We start from the raw sequence: 24,093 nt of genomic DNA, 5'->3' as shown, positions 1-24,093 counted from the left end.
CTCAGGCCAGGGAAACACAGGTGCTTCTGTTCTAACTTCTTCCATCTTCGTCTCCTCAGCTCAGGCACACTGGCGACGGCCGACGTCTTCGAACCGATTCTCCCGCCTCCCTTGCGCCACTGGCCAATCAGCAGCTGCCTCAACAGAGTTGCCTTGTGCTGATTGGCCAGCGACTCGAGCGCTACATGCAGGCTGGTTTGATCCTGATTCCGCGTCAGCAGACTGTCAGGATCAGGTCAGGAGGTCAGGATCAGGTCGGGAGGGGGGGGGTGCTTGGCGGCAAAGAAGAGTTGGGGCTGAAGATTCCTGAAGAAAAGCAGCCGCATAGCCGGCCCGCATGTCATGAGTGGGCGGGGCCAGATAGTGTGGGCGGGGCCTTCTCTGTACTCCGGGCCCCCCAGTGCCGTGGGCCCCATAGCAATGGCGTGGTCTGCCTCTATGGGCGGTACGCCACTGGCCGAGGCTGAGAACAGTTGGTGCACTCTGGGGGCTGCTGCACAGAGAGGCCAGTGCTGAGAACAGTCACTGCACTCTGGGGGCTGCGGTAATATGGCTGTAGTGTGTATGGACTAAGACCCATATGGGAAGCACCAGTCTTTAGTAAATGACCCACAATGTTTTATTTGACTGAAAGGCATCTTTGTAATGCTAAGGTGCCCTTCCTGACAATGTGCACCTATGATGGGCACACTCTGAGCAACCCAATTATCATGGTTTTCCGCTACGATGTCCCATTTCCAGTGGGAGTGGTGAAGATGGCTGATCGCTGCTATCTCCAGCACTGCCATAGAGAATGAATGTAGCAGAAGGGGGCACAGCCGCTCCATCAGATTTGGGGGGAACGGTGACCCCGTTCTTGGTGGGCAACTAAGAGATATTACTGCATGGGGGCATTAAGGAGACATTATAATGTATGGGGGCAACAAGGAAACACGAGTACATGTTTTGAGTGTTTTTTTTTTTTCTAAATTGGCATTTATCGATATATATATATATATATATATACACTGCGTGCAGAATTATTAGGCAAATGAGTATTTTGACCACATCATCCTCTTTATGCATGTTGTCTTACTCCAAGCTGTATAGGCTCGAAAGCCTACTACCAAATAAGCATATTAGGTGATGTGCATCTCTGTAATGAGAAGGGGTGTGGTCTAATGACATCAACACCCTATATTAGGTGTGCATAATTATTAGGCAACTTCCTTTCCTTTGGCAAAATGGGTCAAAAGAAGGACTTGACAGGCTCAGAAAAGTCAAAAATAGTGAGATATCTTGCAGAGGGATGCAGCACTCTTAAAATTGCAAAGCTTCTGAAGCGTGATCATCGAACAATCAAGCGTTTCATTCAAAATAGTCAACAGGGTCGCAAGAAGTGTGTGGAAAAACCAAGGCGCAAAATAACTGCCCATGAACTGAGAAAAGTCAAGCGTGCAGCTGCCAAGATGCCACTTGCCACCAGTTTGGCCATATTTCAGAGCTGCAACATCACTGGAGTGCCCAAAAGCACAAGGTGTGCAATACTCAGAGACATGGCCAAGGTAAGAAAGGCTGAAAGACGACCACCACTGAACAAGACACACAAGCTGAACCGTCAAGACTGGGCCAAGAAATATCTCAAGACTGATTTTTCTAAGGTTTTATGGACTGATGAAATGAGAGTGAGTCTTGATGGGCCAGATGGATGGGCCCGTGGCTGGATTGGTAAAGGGCAGAGAGCTCCAGTCCGACTCAGACGCCAGCAAGGTGGAGGTGGAGTACTGGTTTGGGCTGGTATCATTAAAGATGAGCTTGTGGGGCCTTTTCGGGTTGAGGATGGAGTCAAGCTCAACTCTCAGTCCTACTGCCAGTTTCTGGAAGACACCTTCTTCAAGCAGTGGTACAGGAAGAAGTCTGCATCCTTCAAGAAAAACATGATTTTCATGCAGGACAATGCTCCATCACACGCGTCCAAGTACTCCACAGCGTGGCTGGCAAGAAAGGGTATAAAAGAAGAAAATCTAATGACATGGCCTCCTTGTTCACCTGATCTGAACCCCATTGAGAACCTGTGGTCCATCATCAAATGTGAGATTTACAAGGAGGGAAAACAGTACACCTCTCTGAACAGTGTCTGGGAGGCTGTGGTTGCTGCTGCACGCAATGTTGATGGTGAACAGATCAAAACACTGACAGAATCCATGGATGGCAGGCTTTTGAGTGTCCTTGCAAAGAAAGGTGGCTATATTGGTCACTGATTTGTTTTTGTTTTGTTTTTGAATGTCAGAAATGTATATTTGTGAATGTTGAGATGTTATATTGGTTTCACTGGTAAAAATAAATAATTGAAAGGGGTATATATTTGTTTTTTGTTAAGTTGCCTAATAATTATGCACAGTAATAGTCACCTGCACACACAGATATCCCCCTAAAATAGCTAAAACTAAAAACAAACTAAAAACTACTTCCAAAAATATTCAGCTTTGATATTAATGAGTTTTTTGGGTTCATTGAGAACATGGTTGTTGTTCAATAATAAAATTAATCCTCAAAAATACAACTTGCCTAATAATTCTGCACTCCCTGTATATATCATTATCGTGATAAATTTCTTAATATCGTTATCGTGGGAAAATTTTTGATATCGCCCAACCCTAACCTATAACCTCAGTTCTCTCTGCATCTGCCTTACCCTCTCCACTTGAGAGGTACTTGATTGTCAGGCCAAGCAGCCATGTCATGTTTACACTACCTGGTACTGTCAATCAAAATGCAGGGGGTGCAGGTAGTAGCAGAGAAAGCTGAGCCTCTAGGAGTAAAGGTAACGCCCCGTTGCTCCTAGAGGCTAATTTTCATATAGTAAAACATAATTTTTCTCAGTAATGTGGGTTTAAACGAACATGGGACCAATACAGATGTCTTCAGCTTCCAAGCGCACATGAAGCAGGTTAGCCAGTTTTATAAGTTCAACTCCACCTTTAAAAAAGTCATGAGTGACAGAGTGCAATTAAATAAAAATTTAAATGTATATTTATATGTAAAGAAGCACTGATTTATTTAACTCTGGCTTTTAGTGTACATAGCCATGAAGATATTCCATATAAATTGTGTGTACATGGTATTCAAATTTCCGCCTTTATTTATGTGACACTTTTGTGCTTGCATATTTTTAGGTGGGATCCTCTGTTCCAAAAAATCCAGAAAGCTGTGAAGAATGCCAGTGCACAAAAGAAAAGAATATTGCAAAAGTAATGTGCAAAATAAAAGCGTGCCAGACTATCTGCTCGCTGGTAAGTGATTTTTGAAAAACCACAAAGGTTTCTTATATGTTCATAAATTAGGTAATGCTATTTAGTCCATCTCTACAAGCAGATTGGGCTCACCACTATATGTACAGTATATATATATATATACAGTATATAATAGTCACAATGGTATAGCAAGTATCCATGTTCAAATAGAGACAGCACAACTCGAGTGCTGGTGTAGTAGATGACTAGATGATACAGTACAGCATCATTAGAACAGGAAGGTGGTATGGTCCTTTAAAATGGACCCCCAAAAATGAAGAAGAGTGCACCGCCCAAGCGCAGCTTTCTCTCCATTCATTTTTATGCGAGTTCCATAAAAACAAAAAAAGAATGCGAGCACTTGGCTATTTTTGGAAGTCCTATAGAAATACATGGAGAGTGCAGTGCACAAGTGTGGCCACCGTTCCATTAATTTCTGTGAGACTGCTGGAAATAATCAGTCAGCACTGCTAGACTGCTGGAAAAGTCAGCACTCGACTATTTTCGGAACTCCCATAGAAACGAATGGAGGGTACCCACTGATGCTCGCCTGTTCTCTGCTTACTTCGTGGCCCCATTTTGGAGATAGGTGAAGGTCCCTCCTTTGGAACCTACACCTATCTGACAATGGTGGTATATACTAGTGATATGCCCCCAATGTCTCAGATGAGGCAACCCCTTTAAGGAGAGCTGAGCTTGTGGAGGGCAGAAGATTCTTATATTCAGTGGCCATTGAGCAAAGGGGGGGGGGGGGGGGCTTGGGCCAAGGGAGTATGCTATGGATTTTCTGTCTAGTAGGAAAATGGGGATTCTAGATCATATTAATCTCATTATTATTGTTATAGACAGTGGACATGGACCCACTGTGCCAACCAACCATTTTGACTTAGGGCTAATCTTAAGGGCATGGTCCTGGCAGTTCACTAAATTTTTATCTTTTAACCCCTATACAGGGATATAGCCTTTACTGCAGATAACCAAACAGACCGCTACATCCTGGAGTAGTCTTTGTGTAGTTGGTAGGTGACCCACAGGGATCAGAGACACCGCTGGAAATCACCAAGGGTTCAGGCAGTACTCATAGTCAGGAAACAAGCCGAGGTCAGGACAGGCAGAGTCAGTGCTTATCTGTAAGTCAAATCCCAGGTCTGGGCAAGCAGCTATGAATCAAAACTAGAAAAGGGTGTATACCCAGGAACATTCAGCTATTGGTAGGGGAAACATTTAGCTGTATGAGCTGGCCCTAGAGACCAGACCAGGAGACCTGATAGTAACCGCAGCCTTCAGGATCAGTCTGAGATGATGGCAGCCAGGAGTGCAGCCAGAAAGAGAGCAGCAGGCAGGATAAGTTGAGTGGTGTCTGTGCCCACAGGGAAGAGTGGCGGGCATGGATGCCTCTGCCACAATTATTATTATTTGGTGAGTGTACCCTTAATGAGAGACAATCTTGTAGACGGCAGAAGATTCTCACATCAAGTGCCCATTGAGGCCAGAGGTGACCTGGGAGCCAGAGGGGAATTTAATTGATTACTGCCTATTAGTAACCTAGGGATTTCAGATCAGTAAGAAAATTGCTAATATGTTTTGCCCCAAAAAGCATGTTCTATGGGAAGAAAAAAAAATAGCATGTTGCCGATTATCATTTTTTATTTTTCCTTGAGTGTAGCTACTACGTATGAGGGCTTATTTTCACGTGCCAAGGGTTTAAATGTTCACTGGATTCTGTTATATAAATCCTTCTACTATATACCGTATTTAGAGAAGAAATGGGAAAACAGTAAATCTTTGGGTTATTTCTATTGTGGGGATTTGAAGCTTTGGTTTCTTTTGCTTATGGTGTGCTATTTTAAAAATGTGGGTTATTTTATATTTTCATTTTGAACATGCCTGATTGGTCTGAAGGTGTGAAATAAGTATTTTAGAACAATTGGATTATACCATAAATAACAGAAATTGCTGACGTATGGGGTCACATGAGCTGTTGTCATGTTGCTCTTACTTAATTTTGCACGTGCAAAATAAAAAAGGTGCAAGAGCAAGAATCCAGTAGGTTTTATATGACATTCATAAAAAAATATCCATCACAGGTACAAGCACATGCTCCCTACATGTTTCAGGCCAACATGGCCCTTAATCATGGCATATATAACATGACAGAACACAGAACCATAGAATATATTTTATTTTTTAATTATTTCACATGGCCTTCGTGTTGACATCAAAATTTTAAAAAATACATGAGTTAAGATTGGTTTAAGGAATGTCAGATCAAGGGGTGCAGACTGAGACAACATTCTTGCATCTGAGAACTGTAGCATAAAAGTAAAACGTGTCCAGTATGTTCAATTACATATCAGGAGGGGAGGTTAGAAGAAACCATAGTATTGATATTGATTGCAGGAATGTAAATGGCAGAAACAGATGTTGAGATGATGGATAAAGATAGCAAGTAAGAAAACAACTAATACAGAAATATTAGTAATTTCTGAAACATTTAACAAAATCATATTTTACCTTTTTTTCTTCAGGGTTTTACATACAAACCGGAACCTACAAAGTGTTGTGGAAAATGTGTACTGAATACATGTGTCCTTGAAGCCGCTGAGATAATAAAGGTACAGTATATAGCCCTTGATAACTTCTGTAATTTACTTCATACTTCAATGCATATTTATGTATATGACCTGACATTGTTGGTTGCCTGCAGCAGATTCAGGTGATGAATCTGGGAGACCGGATATACGGTATGATAAATATCTCATCACTTGGAGTCCCACAAAGCCCTCCATTCCTGCTCAACGCATGGACACAATAAAGAGGAGTTTTAATGGAGTAGCCTGCATACATTTCTGCAGCTCCATTCAGTGTCTATTGGGCTGATGTAAGTAAATGAGTTCATATCAGTCCCATAGACATTGAATGAAATGGCACCACAGATGCTTGATGGGCGTTCCACTCAAACGGTTTCTCACTATGTTCATGCAATGCGAAGAAATTCAGGGCTTGGGGCTCCCCACTCAAATTTGATGTAAAGAAACCAAGAAGTGACAGAATTCTTAAAGCTCTGATGAACATTTCAGGCCTACACAGGGGCATTTTGAACCCTTTGGATAGTTGATGAATGCTAATTGTGGTAAAACCCCTTCAAAGGGGTTGGCCACTTTTTGGGGGTGGCAAACCCTGATGATGCCCAGACCTGCAAAATGAAAGCATACTTGTCTGTTCCCCGCCACTCTATCCCAGCTACTTCAATCCACGGCCACAGCTCAGGTCCCCCTATGTAAACATTCACTTTCATTCTACTCCAGCCAATAACTGGCCCAGTGCCAATAACTGTCACGAGTGACCTCACCCCCTTGCTTTATGTCAATTGGCCATGTGATGTAAGGGGGTCAGGTAATTACTGAAGCCAGTCAGTGGCTGCAGCAGCATCAAAGTGTACAGTTACAGCAGGGGACACGAGAAGCCAAGGCCAACGACCCAGTTGTGGGGCTAGGGAAGTGTTCTTTCCTTTTGCATGTCACCATTAGGAGAGTTTGCCAAAACACCTGCAAAATTTAGCCAATCCTATTAAAGTGTATTGTAATGCCAATTATATTTTTTACTACATCATGTCAAGAGGAAAAAATAAACTTTTTAAATATGCAGTGTATGTACATTCATCCATTCTGAATTTTTATTACTATTTGCTTTTGCTTTAAAGTTTGCAGGTGTACAGCTCTGTCAATTTGATTATTGGCTTTGAACTCCCTTCTGCTCTCATGAGAGTAGCAAGGCTACAAATGGCTCAGTCAGGAGTGTCTAGAGAGCTACAATATTGATCTCATTTTTTAATTTAGATATGAGCTCTAATTGTAAACATTGGTCTTGATATAGCTTGGTAAAGTTGGAACCACTTACATTTGCATGGGGGGGAAGGGGGCAAGTTTGTTAAAAACTTTTCCTTACTGTATGTTATCAACCTTTCTTACCAGCCGGGGACACATTCCAGAATATGAGTAGTTGCTCCAGTCTCTCCTTTGTATCTGTTTAGGCACTCTTAGAAGTCACACTATGCACACACATATATTTTAGTAAATTGTGCACTTTTATAATCTCAAAAATTTAGTTTTCATGCAGAGGCTGTAGCAATAGAAAGTACAGTACTTGTATGTGTGTGCATCAGGATCTGGCTAAAAGGTGCATTCAGATATGTCTGGCAAATCAATTTACCTCTTGGATGGTTGTGCAGGTTCAAAAATGTTGATTACAGCAGTTTTCTAGCCAGTGCTGTGCTCAGTTGGAACCTATGAGCTACAATGCAATCCATCCATCTTTTAACATATGGCATTCCCATCCAAGGTGGCTTTGGATCACCAGACAGATGTAAAGATCAGATTCTTGTCTACACCCATGTGGCAGCCATTTTGCTGCATTTTCTAAATGTATGAGCCGGTAATATTAGGAGAATTATGAAAATGAAAAATGTAGACTTTATGGTTGGATTATAGAACACTATATGTGCTACTCCATTATATTGAATAGAATATATGACGTCGGAATTGGAAATAATATTTAAGTATTTACTTTCAAACATCCACCTCTTTTCTTCTTCAGGGCTATTCCATTGGAAATTCACTAGAACAGTGTTGTCACGATTGTTCCCAGGATGTTTGCGCCATAAATAACACTGTGTTGATCAAGGTATAGTTGAAATACTGAGACTAGATATTGACGGGTCATTAGTACATACAGTATACAATGGTGCTTGAAAGTGTGTGATCACTTCAGAATGTTTATTCTATATATATATATATATATATATATATATATATACTATTTAACTATTTTTCATAAGTTCTAAAGGTAGAAAAAGATGACCAAACCAAGCAAATGAGTCAAAAATATTTAGCGTTGCCATTTATTTATGTATGTGAGTGGCAAAAGTATGTGAACCTTTAGGATTAGCAAACAATTTGAAGGTGAAATAAGAGCTAGGTGTATTCAATCAATGGAATAACAAGGTGTGAGTGGGCGACCTGTTTTATTTAAAGAACGGGGATCTGTCAAATTCTGATTTTCACAAAACATTTCTAGAGGTTATATTATCGTGAGATCAGAAGTTCATGAAAAAATAGACTTAACACGTCTTAGGTCCATAAAGAGGTTACTAAACTATGATATAATATATAAACAAATATCTACAAATATTCAGTAAAGTAACAGTGACCGAGAGTCGGCAACCAACGGGTAGGCTCCATTGACCAGTGCACGATATGGCACTTGGCCGATGCCCATATGATACAAAGAGAGGTGATGGTAACAAGACATCTCACCCTGATGATATTTTCAAGTGAGCTGAGCTACTTGTTCCACAACTAAGTTTTTTCTACTCTCCTTGCCCCTCCTAGCCCCACCTAAAGGTCAATATGCATGTACAGTTACCTCATACTACAGAAATGTGGCCAGGTATAAACATCACATCAAGATTTTGCAGGACCTCATAAGGAGAATTGTTGATGCTCATTTGGCTGGAAATGTTTAGAAAACCATCTCTTAAAAGTTTGGACTCCACCAATCCACAGTCAGAAAGATTGTGTACATATGGAGGAAATTGAACACTACTGTTACTCTTACCAGGAGTGGTCGACCAACAAAGATAATGACAAGAGCAAGGCATGTAATAGTTTTCAAGGTCAAAAGGTAACCTCTAAGCAACTAAAGGCCTTTCTTACATAGCTAATGTTAATGTTAGTGAGTCTACCATCAGGACACTGAACTTAATGGTGTGCATTGCAGGATTGCATGGAGAAAGCACCTATTCTCCAAAAGAACATTGCTGTCTATCTGCAGCTTGTTAAAGATCGCCTAGGCAAGACAGAAGGCTATTGGAATAATGTTCTGTGGATAGATAAGACCAAAATAGGACATTTCAGTTTAAATGAGAAACATGAGAAAACATTCCAGCATAAAAACTCTTCCCATCTATGCCCAATCTGGGCCAGGACAGCTTGTAACCAATGATGAATTCTTAATTTTACCTGCAAATTCTAAAAGAAAATATCCAAGACAACGTGGGTCATGCAACAAAACAACAAACCTAAGCACACAAGTCATTCTACCACAAAATGGTTTTAGAAGAATAACATTAACATTTTGAAATAGCCAAGTCAAAGTCTTGATCAATAGAAATGTTGTGGAAGGACCTACAGCAAGCAGTTCATGGGAAGAAAACATAAAGTTGAAGCTATTTTGTACGGAGGAATGAGCTGAAATTCCTCCAAGCCGATCTGCAGAACTAATCAACAGTTACCGGAAATATTTAGTTGCCATTATAGCTGCACAAGAGAGTCACACCAGATACTTAGGCACAGGTTCACATACTTTTGCCACTCACAGACATCTGATATTGGATGATTTTCCTCAATAAAATAGTAAGCAATATTTTTGACTAATTTGTCTGATTTGGTTATCTTTATCTACTTTTAGGACTTGCGTAAAAATCTGATGTAGTTTCATGTCAAATTTATGCAGAAATACAGAAAATTCTGACGGGTTCACAAACTTTAAGCATTACTGTATTGGACCTGTTACAGTGACACTTGAATTACCTGCATTTCTATAATGAAAAGTCATAATATTCTAACTATGTTCTTTCTGGAATTTTCAAGATCTCTGATAGAAGTCGTTGCTTTTACACCAGAATTCTGACATGGAAAAGTAAAAAAATTGTGTCTTTTTGGCCCTCACTCCACTTTTCAGAAGTGGAGTGAAAAGGCGGCGTTGGGACGGGGTGGGTCAGAAGACCCAACACATTTATCTTTATTCACGCCAGTTTTCTGGTTTGAATCAAGACATAAACCTATGAAAGCTAGTGGGCTGCCATAGATTCAAGTATATCGCACAGCCTGCCAGAAGGATGCGACAAAGCCTCCTCTTCAACATAAATTTGTCGCATCCTTCAGCAGTACAGAGGGAATCAAGTTCGGCACATAAAACGCTGGTCTTAATAAATGTCCCCCCTAATTGTAATTTTCAGGGGATAAAAGTCTGTCCTGGACATGTGATGGATGCACAGGTGCACAGGTTGATATAAAGTAACCTGAAAGTACACAGTAATCTGAAAACTGTACCGTGAGGTCATGTCTACATCTACCACATTTGCTATGACAAATATCTGCAGGAAATCAAAAGAAAACACCAGGAAATCTGCAGCGAAAAATCTGCACCAAACCATGGGGATTTTTTTTGTGGATTTCCTTGTGTAAATAGGCGAGTATCTACAATAAAAAAAAAAAAACACTATTCTCACCTCCTCTGGGACTTCCATCGCAGTGGCTTCTTTCTTCCCCCACTGGTCTCCCCCATTGGCCTGGCCTCAAGTGATGATATCCCACATGTGACTGCTCTTCAGACTGTGATTGGTTACAGTGGCCATGTGCGATGACATGTCATGTCTGGAGGCTGGGTATACAAAGAACAGCAGCAGACCACAGAAGCACTTCCATGTGAGTACCAGGAGAGGTGACTTTAGCAGGTTAATAGGGAAAATCCACAACAAAGCCATGACTAAACCAGGACATAAATTTGCCTCGCTGTTCAATTTCTTTGTAGAAAATTTCATCAACAAGTGGGTGAGAGTTGTTTAAATCTAATAAACTTTTCTGCTAGCATATTATGCAGCAGATTTTCTGTCCACAATTATTAATGGAAAATATGCAGCATTTTGTATTGTCTGAAGACGTATAACTGTAATGAGCTAAGCTCCTCTGTGTCTATCGTATGACCTGGACCGACTTCTGTTTACTAGTTGTAGCCAATAAAGATTCCTACTGAATTTCTCAAGTGGAGATCTCGAAAGAAGTGATGCATAAAGTATATTGGAAAAGTATATAACTTTTCATTGTACATAACAAAAAATGTATTTGCTAAACCCGAAATACCACCTTAAAATGAGGAGTGGGTAGTTTTGCAAAATCATAGCAATCACAATGCATAACAGTTTTATCTAAGTATGTGTGGACCACAAAAATCGGACCATAAATAAAGGATATGTCTCATGATCAGCATTGGATTGAACTTCCTTGGGCCCACCAGAGGAAATGTTCCTGAGGTTCCACCACCCTCATAAACTGCAAAGGGTCCTTGTGTAAACAAGTTTTCGGACCCCTTTTATGTTAGTTTGTTGAGAGTGTGCTTATCACAGAGATCCCTTCCAGCAAGTTGTTTATTGATGTACTGTACCGACTTGTGGAGTATAATCCATCAGTGAGAACTATGGCAGTAGGTAACAGTTCTTTACATGCAATAAAGCAGACATTGGTGTTTTGGGGATAAAACTATGGTGGTCCCTTTTTGCACTGTGCAGCATACAGTATATGGTATATCCCCCTGATCTTAGGTAAGCTTTAAATGAAATTTTCTTCTGCTAGACCTTACGGAGCCTGTTTTATTAGGGGTCATTTATTGTCAGAGTTTGGGTGAACTGCAAGATCCTCTAGTTCTCTGGTGGGCCAGCCCAACCCTACTCATGATACTTATTATTATTATTATTATTGCATATATGAAAAGGGATGTATGTACATAAGCATTTATACGATAAGTTACAAAATGGTACAGAAGGAGAGAGGAGCCTGCAAGGGCTTACAATCTCCAAGGGAAGGGGGAGGATAAAGGAGGTGAGATTAGGAACTGTTCATTTGGCAGTATAGTGGCAGACACCCATAACATATGTATGGTAAAACTCAATGATACACACCCCAGAGTGATAAAACAGTAAATTCTAGAAATAGTTATTGCATTTTGTAAAGAGAACCTGACGCATTAAATATGAATTCTGTTCTGCCAGCAGCATGGTGTAGAGCAAGAGCTTAGCAGATTGATATATAGTTTAGTGGGAAAAGATTCAGTGTATAGTAATATCTGCACTTTCTGTACTTAAGAGTCCAGTGGGAGGTCCAAATCATTGAGCGAGAGCTTTGTCTGTATGCACACTGATACAAGAAAGGCCATCAATCATTGAGTAGGGCTGACCAGTAGACTCCAAAGCATAGAAAGTAAAAGGAATTGCTGAAATGTTGTTACACTGTCTCCCCACAAAACTATATATCAAACAGCTTCTCCTAACATGCTGCCCTTAGAACGGCATTTCCAAATGACAGACTCCCTGTAACCTGCCTCCAAATGTCAGAACAGTAAAGCACTAACCAAAACATAATTAGACAATCATCAAAAAAGTTATTAGTTAAGTTACTTACATGATTTTACCTTTTACAGCCTGGAAAACATTGGAACCCGCCTGGTGATAAGTGCACATTTTATGACTGTGACGCAAACAAACTAACAGTCATAAGAAGAGTGATGTCTTGTCCAGTGCAAAAAAATCTAACGTGTCCAGAGGTACAGAAAAAATACTGGAAAAAAAAAGCTCTTTTACCTTAATTCTTTGTTCTCCTTTGTGTCCAGTTTTAGAAAAGATGGCCCCACTCTCTGCACAATCATAAAGTAACTCCTTCCTGTTTGTATAGTTTCAGTAAAATACATTATACTGTAGTTATTCAATAAGAACTCTGGGGCATTATTTATTGGACTTATAGGGGGTAATTTATCATGAAGGTAATATTTGAAGTCCGTTTTCCTTGAGGCTGCTTTGGAGTATATGTCACATCGGTGTTTGTTAAATTTGGTGCATTTGTAAACCTAACTCTTTCATCTAGAAATGATACTCCAATTTTCCTACACCACCCTTGCACAAAGTCTCTATTTTGGAACTTTTTGAAGCCAAAATTTTGAAGTGCAGGGCTTGATACATTCCTCCCATAATGTTAATGCACCAGGAGTTGCATCTACACATTTTTAACCTTTTCACTATGGGCAGCTGCTTACATAGTTGGTTATAAAAAAAGACCTAGGTCCATCAAGTTGAGCCATTTAATGGTGCCTTCACATGCGGCAGATTTTGTGGCAGAAAATTCCGCGACTAAAAATTAGTTCCATTCATTTGAATGGGGCAGCAAGCACATGGAATTCAGCAAGCTCCATTCAGGTGAATGAAACTGATTTTCAGTCCCAGAATTTTCTGCCACAAAATCTGTAAAGGCACCCTAATACTTACAAACCGAAGTTGTAGGAAGTGGAAGGCAAAAATAAAAACACTCGAAACAGTAGAGACCCAATTTGCCATAAAATGGAAAAAAATAAGTCCCTCCTGATCCCTGCTGGCAATTGGACAGTTCCTTGTATCAAGATACTATATTAAAGAGCATCTGTAAGCAAAATCAACCCTATAAACCAGGTCAACTGTATGGTATGATTGATCCTGCTGATTAAAATAAATACTTATCTTGTGAAAATTACTTGTGGCTTTCCCAAGAAAAAGACTTTAATTCTTCATGCAAATGGGGAGTTCAGTGCACTTAGAAGTGGGGAATGAGCCTCTCAGTGCACCTCAGCTCCTTATGTTTCCAGTGCTGTCCATGCCCATCAGTGCTCTGAAGCCCTCATGCATCTCCATCAAGCAACCCCCTCCTTATTTTCGTGCATGCCCCCCCCCCCCACATATATAGAGCTCTGCTGTATATATCATTTTTTGCTACAATCAAAAGACCAGAAAGTCAATGGTATGGTGGGTTGGCCATACTGTGATTAGCTTCAGAGTTGTAAGACTACCCTGACTAACCATACTTATTGTATATATGTTCTATGTGTGCTGTACGCATAATCTCCATTGTCTTCTAAGAGATACAGCTTGACCCTGCTCTCTCATGCCTCCAGCTTGTAAGAGTTGACATAGGAGAAACCTATCACAAGCTGGAGACAGGGGAGGCAGGGTGTAAGACTTATGGCAGCCAAAGCAGAGGACTTCCTTAAACTGTACATACAATACATAGTTATTAAATCCTGTATAATGCCACCAAAAAGATACAATTTAGTTTTTTTCCAAAACATTTTATCTGCTATTATGATATTTTTCATTTTATGGTATTTCCACAGGGTATTATGGTTAACTTTACAAGCGCAGATGGATGCTGCACAATACAATACTGTGAACCACGTAAGTCTATTGCCTAAAAATGTTGAGGGTCAATTACTATTTAGAAATATGCCTGCAATCTGTGACTTTTCCCGGCTCATTCCAAGTCTAAATAGTGGGCATGGCATGGGCGGGGAAAGGGACGAGCCGAGAGACCCGTCTCATTCATAATTTTCTGCGCCTGTTTTAGGCATAGAAAATAGTCTAAATGTAAGCATGCTAGGAAGCTGGCTGGCACAAATGGAAACCGGGGGCATACAGCTCCAGCCCGATAGACTTGAGCCACTGTGCACGAGGCCATACTGTGAAAATGATCTTCAAGCTATTAACACATTTGCAGAAAGGGCCATTCTTTGGACATTATTCATGCTAGCATAATTTATTTTTCCCTTTTTTTATACAGGAAAGTGTGATGTAATGACATCATGGGAGGTTATCGAAAATAATGGGTGCACTGCCAAAGTGATGTTAACAAACTGTGGAGGTTACTGCAGCTCTATGTCCAGGTGGGTATTAGGGTAAAAGGGTTATGAAGAGTTATAGAAATGTCATTGTGTCAGTGTATCAATGTAGTAATGTAGGCACTCCAAAATGGAGTCTAGAGCAGGAGTGAAATTTGTGCTTCTCATTTGGTTGGTTTAGAGGATTGCCTAGATTGTATTAATCCTTTATCTGTGAATCTTGCTAGGTTCTGACAACTAGAAACGTTCTATTTACTGACAAAAAAAAAGATCCGCTATGAGAGGCTGAAATGAAAGGGTTTCCTGACTCCAGGAAGTGGTGTATCACATGATCCCTTCTCAACCAGCTCTTTAGCAGCTCTGAAAAAGATCATGTGACATGTGCTTCACAATTCCTCAGAAATAACAGTCCACATTTATTATCCCAATTTCTGGGGGAAATTTCACAGATTAAATAATCACATCTTAGGCTCTGTTCATTCCTGCAATAGAGGCTCCATCTACAACCTCTGTCGCAGATTCGGTCAAATTTCACAAGGAAAAATAGTTCAGCATGCAATGCAACGTTTTCCGTCAAAGCGATAAGCATCTACAGTAGGGGGAGCCCAAGAACCCGCTTGTACTGTACATCAGTTGTGTCTATCGGACGGTTACCCGTGCTGTTCATCACGCGATGGATGAAGTGAAGTGTAGTTTAGTCATGATCTAGCACCAAAGAATTTGGGTGTTCGGCCCGAACACATTGCTATATTCGTGTGCTCGACCGAGCACCCGAGTATAATGGAAATCAATGGGAGACAACCAGGGAGGGTGCCTGGTCCATGGGGAAAGGTCAGAAAGTGACAGAAACATCACTGAAATGGATCGGGAACACCATGGGGACGATGTCTGGATGCATTTTGGACTCCCAGGTCGCTGCTGGGAACCATGTTGTCCGAGTAGTACGCCACTGACAAAAATAAGTACAAAACCCCCCCAAAAAATTTATTTTACAGGAAAAATTGCAAAACATTACAAGCAAGAGGCACTCCGAAACAGCCTGTATATCACATAAAGGAGGGCCTCATTCACATTGTGGTACAATAGTTCAGGTAGTAGGACTTCTACAGTCATAAAGCCTATGCACTAAGTGAAAGGGCTGCCAAAAACTACAAGGAACCGGCACTCCAAAACATCCTTTGTTACACATAAAGGAGGGCATCATAAACACCCTTGAAAAATTATGATTGATGGCCTGATGGTGACCCTCAAAATCATTTGGAGCAAGGGCCTGCTGATCTGACCATCTAAAACCTTAGGGGCAAGGGCCTGCTGCCACATTGGTGATTCTAGATAACCTCTGGGCAATTGCACGTCCCCGTGATGGCAACAATACATTTGGATGTCTGCCCTATCAACTTTCAATGTTATTTTCTGCGCCTACCATGGTGATCATGGGTAATGGGGAATCAGGGTTCGATGCCGGAGAGGTAGCTTGAGAAAGGGCTACCACATCTAAGGGAGGTCAATGGCTGAAATCTGATTGGCTGTTGTTGCATTGCCCCTTTTTTTTCCTAATTGTGAATTACCCAGAGAGGGTGGGTCAAGTTATTAAAGCAAAAGCATGCAAGGAAGGCAGCAGGTGTGCGGCAATTACCCACTCCCGACTCAGGGAGCTAGTGGCGATAAATAACAATACAGCAATCCTAAGCGGCCTGTTATTGGAATGAGTACACTTTCCATTAATGAGGATCTATTGGAGGGCAAGTCTGGTGCCAGCAGCCAACTTGCTCCCGATCTCCACAACGTTTATCCAGTGTGCCATCATGGTGAGGATTGTGTTGACCAGACTCTTGGCTACTGAGACTGGACTTGTAGGTGAGGACCTGCAGGTGAGCTGACCCTGTAAAACATTATATGCGAGGGCCTGCAGTTGAGCTGACCCTGTAAAACATTATATGCGAGGGCCTGCAGTTCAGCTGACCCTGTAAAAAATTATATGTGAGGGCCTGCAGGCAAGCTTACCCAGTGAAACATTTTATGTGAGGGCCTGCAGGTGAGCTGACCCTGTAAAAAATTATATGCGAGGGCATTATATGCGACAAATAAGCATGTTGATATGATGGAAGAAGAGGAGAAGGATGAGAAAAGGAAGATTCAACAATATACACATAAAAGAGGGCCTCATTCACATTGTGGTGCAATAGTTCAGGTAGTGGGAATCCTACACTCATACAGCCTATGCACTAAGTGAAAGGGGTGCCAAAAATTACCGGCACTACAATACACCCTTTATTACACATAAAGGGGGACATCATACACACCCTTGAAAAATTATGATTGGTGGCCTGATGGTGACCTAACATGAAGTCAGCCATATGTGCCAGAGTATGTAGAAAAGACAAATATAGCATATATAGCAATTACGGACATAAGATAAATTCAGCATAAAATGGATCCAAATAAATGTGACGATATAATGCAATATAATCTGGGTTGATCCTCTCACATGAAGGGGTTAAATGCATGTAGTAGTAGAATCAGCAGGTTTGGTGTGTGTATCCAACTCAGGTTATAATGGTGAGTGTGTATACACCTCAAGTTCAGTTTACCAGTGTCATTAATAGATTAATCGGCAGGTGTGTTCCTCCACCTGCAGGAATATACCCACTCTATTCCAAAACAGATTGGTAACAAATGAAGCGGTCATAGGTAATCTGTAAAACAATCATTAAATAGGCAATATGGCAGAAAGATTTGCGGTGTATGTGTGGCGTCCCACTATACCGCACTGCCTAAAACGCTGTTTACCTTTCCGAATGGCTTCTATTGCTGTAAATGTCCTTTGTGAACGGGCCCGTTCATATGATCCTCAATTGACCAGGTTTGTGGTGAGTATTTCAGGGATCTCAAAGTGTGTAATGCAGCCAGTGTCCGGCAACACGAGGGAGTCGTGGGGTTCCAGAGGGATATCTTTCAATCTGGATTTTTCAAAGAAGACGGTGGACAAAGGCAAATATGTTGTTGTTCATCCGTACATACAGCAGGTCCTAACCAAACGCGTTTCGGGGTTTCCACTATACCCCTTCCTCAGTGGTGACCAGTGTGGATTCATCAAAGTTTTTTAATGCCCACTCCTAATGCCCAAAGTTTTTTAATGCCCACTCCTCGCTTGTGAATAGTGACAGTTGACTCGAAAGGCGACGACCATATTGCAGCTGGTATTCCACAACGGCCCTCTGCTGCTCACAAAGCCTGGCCAACATGTAGAACATAGAGTTCCAGCGCGTGCTCACGTTGCACAACAGTCGGTGAGCTGGAAGCCGCAAGCTCTGCTGCAGCGTTGACAGACCAGCTGAAGCTGTGGACGACTTGCATAAATGGACACACGCACGGCGCGCCATCACTAGTAGCTCCGGCAAATTGGGGTAGGTTTTGATAAACGCTGAGCCACTAAGTTTAAGATGTGGGCTAGGCATGGTATGTGTGTCAGGTTGCCGAGCTCCAAAGCCGCCACCAAGTAACGGCCATTGTCAGACACAACTATGCCTGGTTGTAGGTTGAGTGGCGAGAGCCACAGCTCGGTCCGGTCCCTTATACCCTGCCACAGGTCTGCAGCGGTGTGCTGTTTGTCCCCTAAGCAGATCAGTTTCAGCACGGCCTGTTGACACTTACCCACAGCAGTGCTACACTGCTTCCAGCTAGCGACTGATGGCTGACCTCTGCTGGAGGTGGAAGTGGAGGAGAAGGCGGCGGAGGAGGAGAAGTGGGGGTTGGAGCCAGTAACATAGCTGCTGGCGAAGACCCTTATGGACGTAGGGCCCACAATCCTGGGTGTGGGTAGCACCTGTGCCATCCCAGGGTACGACTCACTCCCGGCCTCCATAACATTCACCCAGTGTGCGGTCAGGGAAATGTAGCGTCCCTGGACACCAGCACTTGTCCATGTGTCCGTGATTAAGTGGACCTTCCCAGTAACTGTGTTGGTCAGGGCACGGGTGATGTTCTGGGACACATGCTGGTGTAAGGCGGGCACGGCACACCGTGAAAAATAGTGGCGGCTGGGGACTGCGTACCAAGGAACGGCCGCCGACATCAGGCTACAGAAGGCCTCAGTGTCCACAAGCCTAAATGGCAACATTTCAAGGGCCAGTAATTTCAAAAGTTGTGCATTTAGTGCTATGGCTTGTGGGTGGATGGGTGCGTATTTGCGCTTGCATTCAAATGACTGTGTTATGGACATTTCGATGCTGTGCTGGGACAGGGAAGTGGATGTTGTTGCTGATGGTTCATGCGAAGGTCCAGGTGCAGGGCGAGGGGCATCCAGGCCTGTACCTTCGACAGGGGATTGGCCAGCAGTGCGTAACACAGGGAAGAGGAGGCAGTGGTGTGACCCGCAGACCCAGATTATGGACCCAGGCGTTCGGCCCACTTATTAGGGTGCTTGGATGCCATGTGGCGGATCATGCTGGTGGTGGTGAGGTTGCTATTGTTCACGCCCCGGCTCATTTTGGTACAGCACAGGTTGCAAACTTCCACTCTTCTGTCGTCTGGACTTTCCTCAAAAAAGCGTTATACTGCAGAACACCTACCCCATGGCAAGGTAGATTTACGCATGGGGGTGCTCGTTGTAACGGTTGCGGGCCTGTTTGGTGTGGGCCAACTTCTCCCTTTTGCAACCCCACTGCCTCTTCCAGCCTGTTTCGGTTCTGCGGATCACTCCCCCTCTGTACTGCTATCCTCGCTCGGCTTTTCACCTTCCCATGTTGGGTCAGTGACCTCATCGTCAACCACTTCCTCTTCCACTTCCTGACTATGCTCATCCTCCTGACTTGACCTAACCACAACCTCAGTGATTGACAACTGTGTCTCATCATCAACCTCGTGAACAAATGATTGCCGTTCACCACCGTCATCTTCTTGAGACTGTGAAGGCTCAAGAGGTTGGGAATCAGGGCACAATATCTCAGTTCCCTCTTCAAGCGTGCTGGGCGAGAGGGCCAAATGTAATAGTGGCGCTGGAAAGAGCTCTTCGGAATATCCGAGTGTGGGATCACTCGTTAGGCAAGCCTCTCCATGGTGGGAGGAAGGATGATCAGAGTGAGGATTTGGTTGATCAGACTCTTGGCTACAGAGACTGGACTTGGTGGAAGAGAGGGTGGTGCTTAACTGACTGGAAGCATTATCTTCAGCAATCCAACCGACCAACTTTTCGCACTAGTCCGACTTGGACAGTGTTGTCCTGCGCCGCCCAGCTAAGTTGGTCATGAAGCTGGGTACGGTGGATGTTTTTTTTTTTCTAGTGCACTGGCACAGTTTTATTGCGCACAGGGCCACCATCAGCATCACGCCCACTTCCCCGTCCCTTAGTGCTCGCCTTCTTCATATTAATGGTTTTGTCACTAGATGTGGCGCAGATTGTTTTACAGTCCGCTAAAGACACCGTTTTCGGATGCAGGACAGTATATGTCACAGAAACCCACAGATTATGGACACTATATTAGGTCCAGATTATTGCAATTTGCAATACAGACACTGTTTTCTGATGTAGTACAGTATTGGTTAGAGAACACCCCAGATTATGGACACTATATTAGGCCCAGATTATTGGAATTTGCAATACAGACCGAGTTTTCGGATGCAGGACAGTATATGTCACAGAACACCACAGATTATGGACATTATATTAGGCCTAGATTATTGGAATTTGCATTACAGACACAGTTTTCAGATGCAGGACAGTATATGTCACAGAAACCCACAGAATATGGACACTATATTAGGCCCAGATTAGTTAAATTTGCCCTAAAGAAACAGTTTTCGGATAGCGTACTGTATATGTCACAGAAAACAACACACTATGAACACTAGATTAGGCCCAGATTATTAAAATTTACGCTAAAGAAACAGTTTTCGGATGGAGTACTGTATATGTCACGGATGTGTATTACACGCACACACTACAGAGACAGTAGATGAGGGCTGGCCCCTGATTATTAAAATTTACGCTAAAGAAACAGTTTTCAGATGGAGTACTGTATATGTCACGGATGTGTATTAAATGCACACTATAGACAATAAATGTGGCGCTGATTATTTGAATTTAAGCAAAAAGACAGTCTGCGGATGATGTACAGTATATGTCACTAATAGGTATTAAAGGAAAATATCTTGCTGCTGTCAAACACACACACAGTAGTCCTTAAAAGGACTTTGGGGGTCTTTGAAAAGCTTTTGGTAGATAAAGCAAATTTCTCTCCCTGTCCCTTCCTCAGCGTGAAGGTAAAAATATATTGCTGCTCTAAAACACACACACACACACACACAGTACTCCTTAAAAGGACTTTTGGGTCTTTGAAAAGCTTTCTTAGAATAATAACTGTGAATTTCGCTCCCTACACTGCCTTTCCCTTCCTACGCTCTGCTCTCCCTGATTATGACTGATCCGAGCACGTGTCATCGGGTGCTATATAGCACCCGATGTTGAGTTCCGGCCAGCCAATCACTGTAATGCCAGCAGCCAACATGGCTACTGGCATTACAGTGATGGCAGTACTTACCTGCACATTATTGGCTGCTTAGCAGCCGCGAAAGGTGCGGGGAGGAGACACGAGCATGGCGCTCAAGCACATGCGGTACTCGGCCGAGTACCGCCATGTGCCGAGCATAGCTATGCTCAATCCGAACAGGTATTCGGCCGATCATGCTCTCGCTCATCACTAGTGTAGTTGTTTCTGGTATGTTTGTATATAAATTTGGGCATACCAGTAAATTGTGTAAGAATTGCGCAAGATTTTATCAAAATATGTTTTGTCAATCCCAAAAAAATAAACTAGGGAAGTGATTGGGCACGGTCCAACTGTAAATGTATCTAGTCACCACTGCAGCACCACCCACATGACAATTGTAGAAAAAATGCTGATTTTTACTGGGGCATGACTACTTCTATTTACTAGTAGGTTGACTTTAGAGGCCAAATTGTGCTCAAATTGTTTTACAAACTAAGAAGACAGGTTGGCATTAGCAGGAGGTGCTTCAAACCCACATGCAGTTGTGCATATATATAGGGGAGCAAATCCTGCACTTGTGGCCCGTTGCTAATGGCAATCCCCAGCAAAATGCATACAATGGAGGATGCCCGCGGCGAACCACAAGTACCACAATAGACATCCTACACAAGGTAACAAGTGCGGATGTAATAATTAATATAACAATATAACAAAACAATAACAAACACAGGTGCACTCTGCAGTATTACTAAATCCTCAAACTGATTTTAAAATTGAGAGATTAGTCAACATGTCCTACGGTGTAGAACATGTCTAAGCCCGGACACCGCGACAAGGTTTCTCAAGTACGGCTCAGGTAGGTGTCCGGGCTTAGACATGTTCTACACCGTAGGACATGTTGACTAATCTCTCAATTTTAAAATCAGTTTGAGGATTTAGTAATACTGCAGAGTGCACCTGTGTTTGTTATTGTTTTGTTATATTGTCAAATTGTTTTAAAATACATTTTTTGGGGAATTTTTACCCATTTTTCATACATCCCACATTATTTAAGTATCTGTAAATGTCAGTTAATTTTAATGTTTCTGAAAAAAATTACATTCATTGTTCATATCTTTATAAAAATATATCATTTATATAACATAAAAATAATTTTATGGGCATACTGTATGTATTTATGTAATGTGTACAATGTGCCAAATGTATTATGCATTTTAGATATTCTGTCCCCCTCACTAGAAAGTTTTAAGATGTGTCTAGAAAGTGGAGTCATAAATTGAACTACATTTGCGGTGTGTCATTATTAAAGATTTCTTAAAATTGGATACTGGTCCTATTCGTCCAAATCAACCCTCTGATTAGAATTGGGTCATAAATTCAACCTGATTTAAAAGTGCTCTGATTGCCTCGAAAAGTCTGTCTCTTGGATTCTCCATAATCAAATCACACAAAATTTAGATTTTTAGAATCAGATATTTTTGAAAAATTTGGGTAAAATTTCCCAATTTTAGAATCGATTTGCTTGTCTCTAGTAGAGAATCGATTCATTTATCAAACAGATTTCTTAAGCAGCAAAGGTCTGGCCCTACTGCTGAAGAGGCTTTCCCCCCCCCTTTCATTGACAGGGACTGACATCTGGTTTGGCTCTGTCAATCTTGCGCCTGCCATGTTAGCACAAGCACAGAGGCTCTGGTTCTGCTACTGGAGCAGCGCAGATGCCAACTGCACATGTGCCAATACATTTTTAGGTACCTATTTATAAATACCTGGAAGTGAGTCTATCAGCTCGTGCACAGTTGACATCTACCCCTCACTTCTCAAGAAGTCTGTTTGATGAATGAATCAATTCTTAAAAATCGACTCGTTCAACTCCAATCTCTAGCCCCTGTATTGGCACAAAACATTGTTGTGAAGCCAGCCAAATTGTGGTGTAAGAAAAGGTGTCTAAATGGTCTAGCAAGACGTGCCAAATTTATTACACAGTTGGCTCTACAGTGATAAATTTGGCATAGCAAACTGTCCTGTCTGTTATTATTTTGTGTAAATTTACGATTCTGTTAATACATTTTGCCAAAATTTTTACTGTGTTTCCTTGTTAATTTTCCAGACACCCCAGTTTCCCTAAGATGGTTAAACATGACTGCACCTGCTGCCAGCCGATAGATACCACAATCAAGAAAGTTCAATTGCTATGTAAAACTGGAAGGAAAATATCATACAATTACACCGATGTTCTCCAGTGTGCATGTAGGAAAGCAGCCTGTGTTTTCACAGAATAAAACGACTGGTATATGTGATACAACGAAGACACACTATTAGACCAGTCCCTGTTATAATTATACTTTGAGAATTTTTTCTGACACAAATTAAATTATTCTTTAAAACTGTAATTCCTATACAATTACATAAATTAAATATAAAAATGTAATAAGGTATGATAAGAGAATATAAGCAACTAGTGAATGTTGATATATGTCACGTGTCAGCACTATATGAGCCATGCAATAAATGTAGTATATACAGCACTATAAAATGAAGGCAGAAAATTGATTTGCACATGGAAAATTTATGGTTTCTACACATTTCTAATGGTAATAAACACATTTTCGTCAATGCTGATATATTAATATATATTCTATTAAAATTATAATATTAATATGCATCATGGATGTCTTTGTTGTTCTTTATTTTAGGAGGGTTCACTTGTAAAAAAGTTTAAAATTATAGCGGGGGCGGGGGGGGGGGTTAGGAGAGAGTGCATTCAGTGTTAAATACTGCAATTTTTTTAAGGAAATTCTCACATGAGCCACAGTAGGAAATGGAAGGCACCATCTGGTTCAGCATGAGCTGTGTCTGCTGTT

The 24,093-nt window shown here is 41.8% G+C and overlaps 1 protein-coding gene across 1 annotated transcript in view; it reads left to right on the top strand.

Moving 5' to 3' along the window:
- The window catches only part of LOC120980019 (mucin-5AC-like), a 230,892-nt gene extending 207,014 nt beyond the window's left edge, over positions 1–23,878 (top strand). Inside the window, exons 33-39 of the mRNA XM_040408884.1 lie at positions 3,156–3,272; positions 5,801–5,887; positions 7,869–7,955; positions 12,528–12,650; positions 14,244–14,304; positions 14,687–14,789; positions 23,340–23,878. Of these exons, the coding sequence (XP_040264818.1) occupies positions 3,156–3,272; positions 5,801–5,887; positions 7,869–7,955; positions 12,528–12,650; positions 14,244–14,304; positions 14,687–14,789; positions 23,340–23,511 (750 nt within the window). The 3' untranslated portion in view covers positions 23,512–23,878. The remainder of the gene's footprint in view (positions 1–3,155; positions 3,273–5,800; positions 5,888–7,868; positions 7,956–12,527; positions 12,651–14,243; positions 14,305–14,686; positions 14,790–23,339) is intronic.
- The last annotated feature ends 215 nt before the right edge of the window (positions 23,879–24,093 follow it).

The sequence above is a fragment of the Bufo bufo genome, chromosome 10 (assembly GCF_905171765.1).
Source record: "Bufo bufo chromosome 10, aBufBuf1.1, whole genome shotgun sequence".
In the NCBI taxonomy this organism is placed as follows: domain Eukaryota; kingdom Metazoa; phylum Chordata; class Amphibia; order Anura; family Bufonidae; genus Bufo; species Bufo bufo.
The sequence above is the reverse complement of the archived record's forward strand: the minus strand, read 5'-3'. Positions and strand labels throughout refer to the sequence as shown.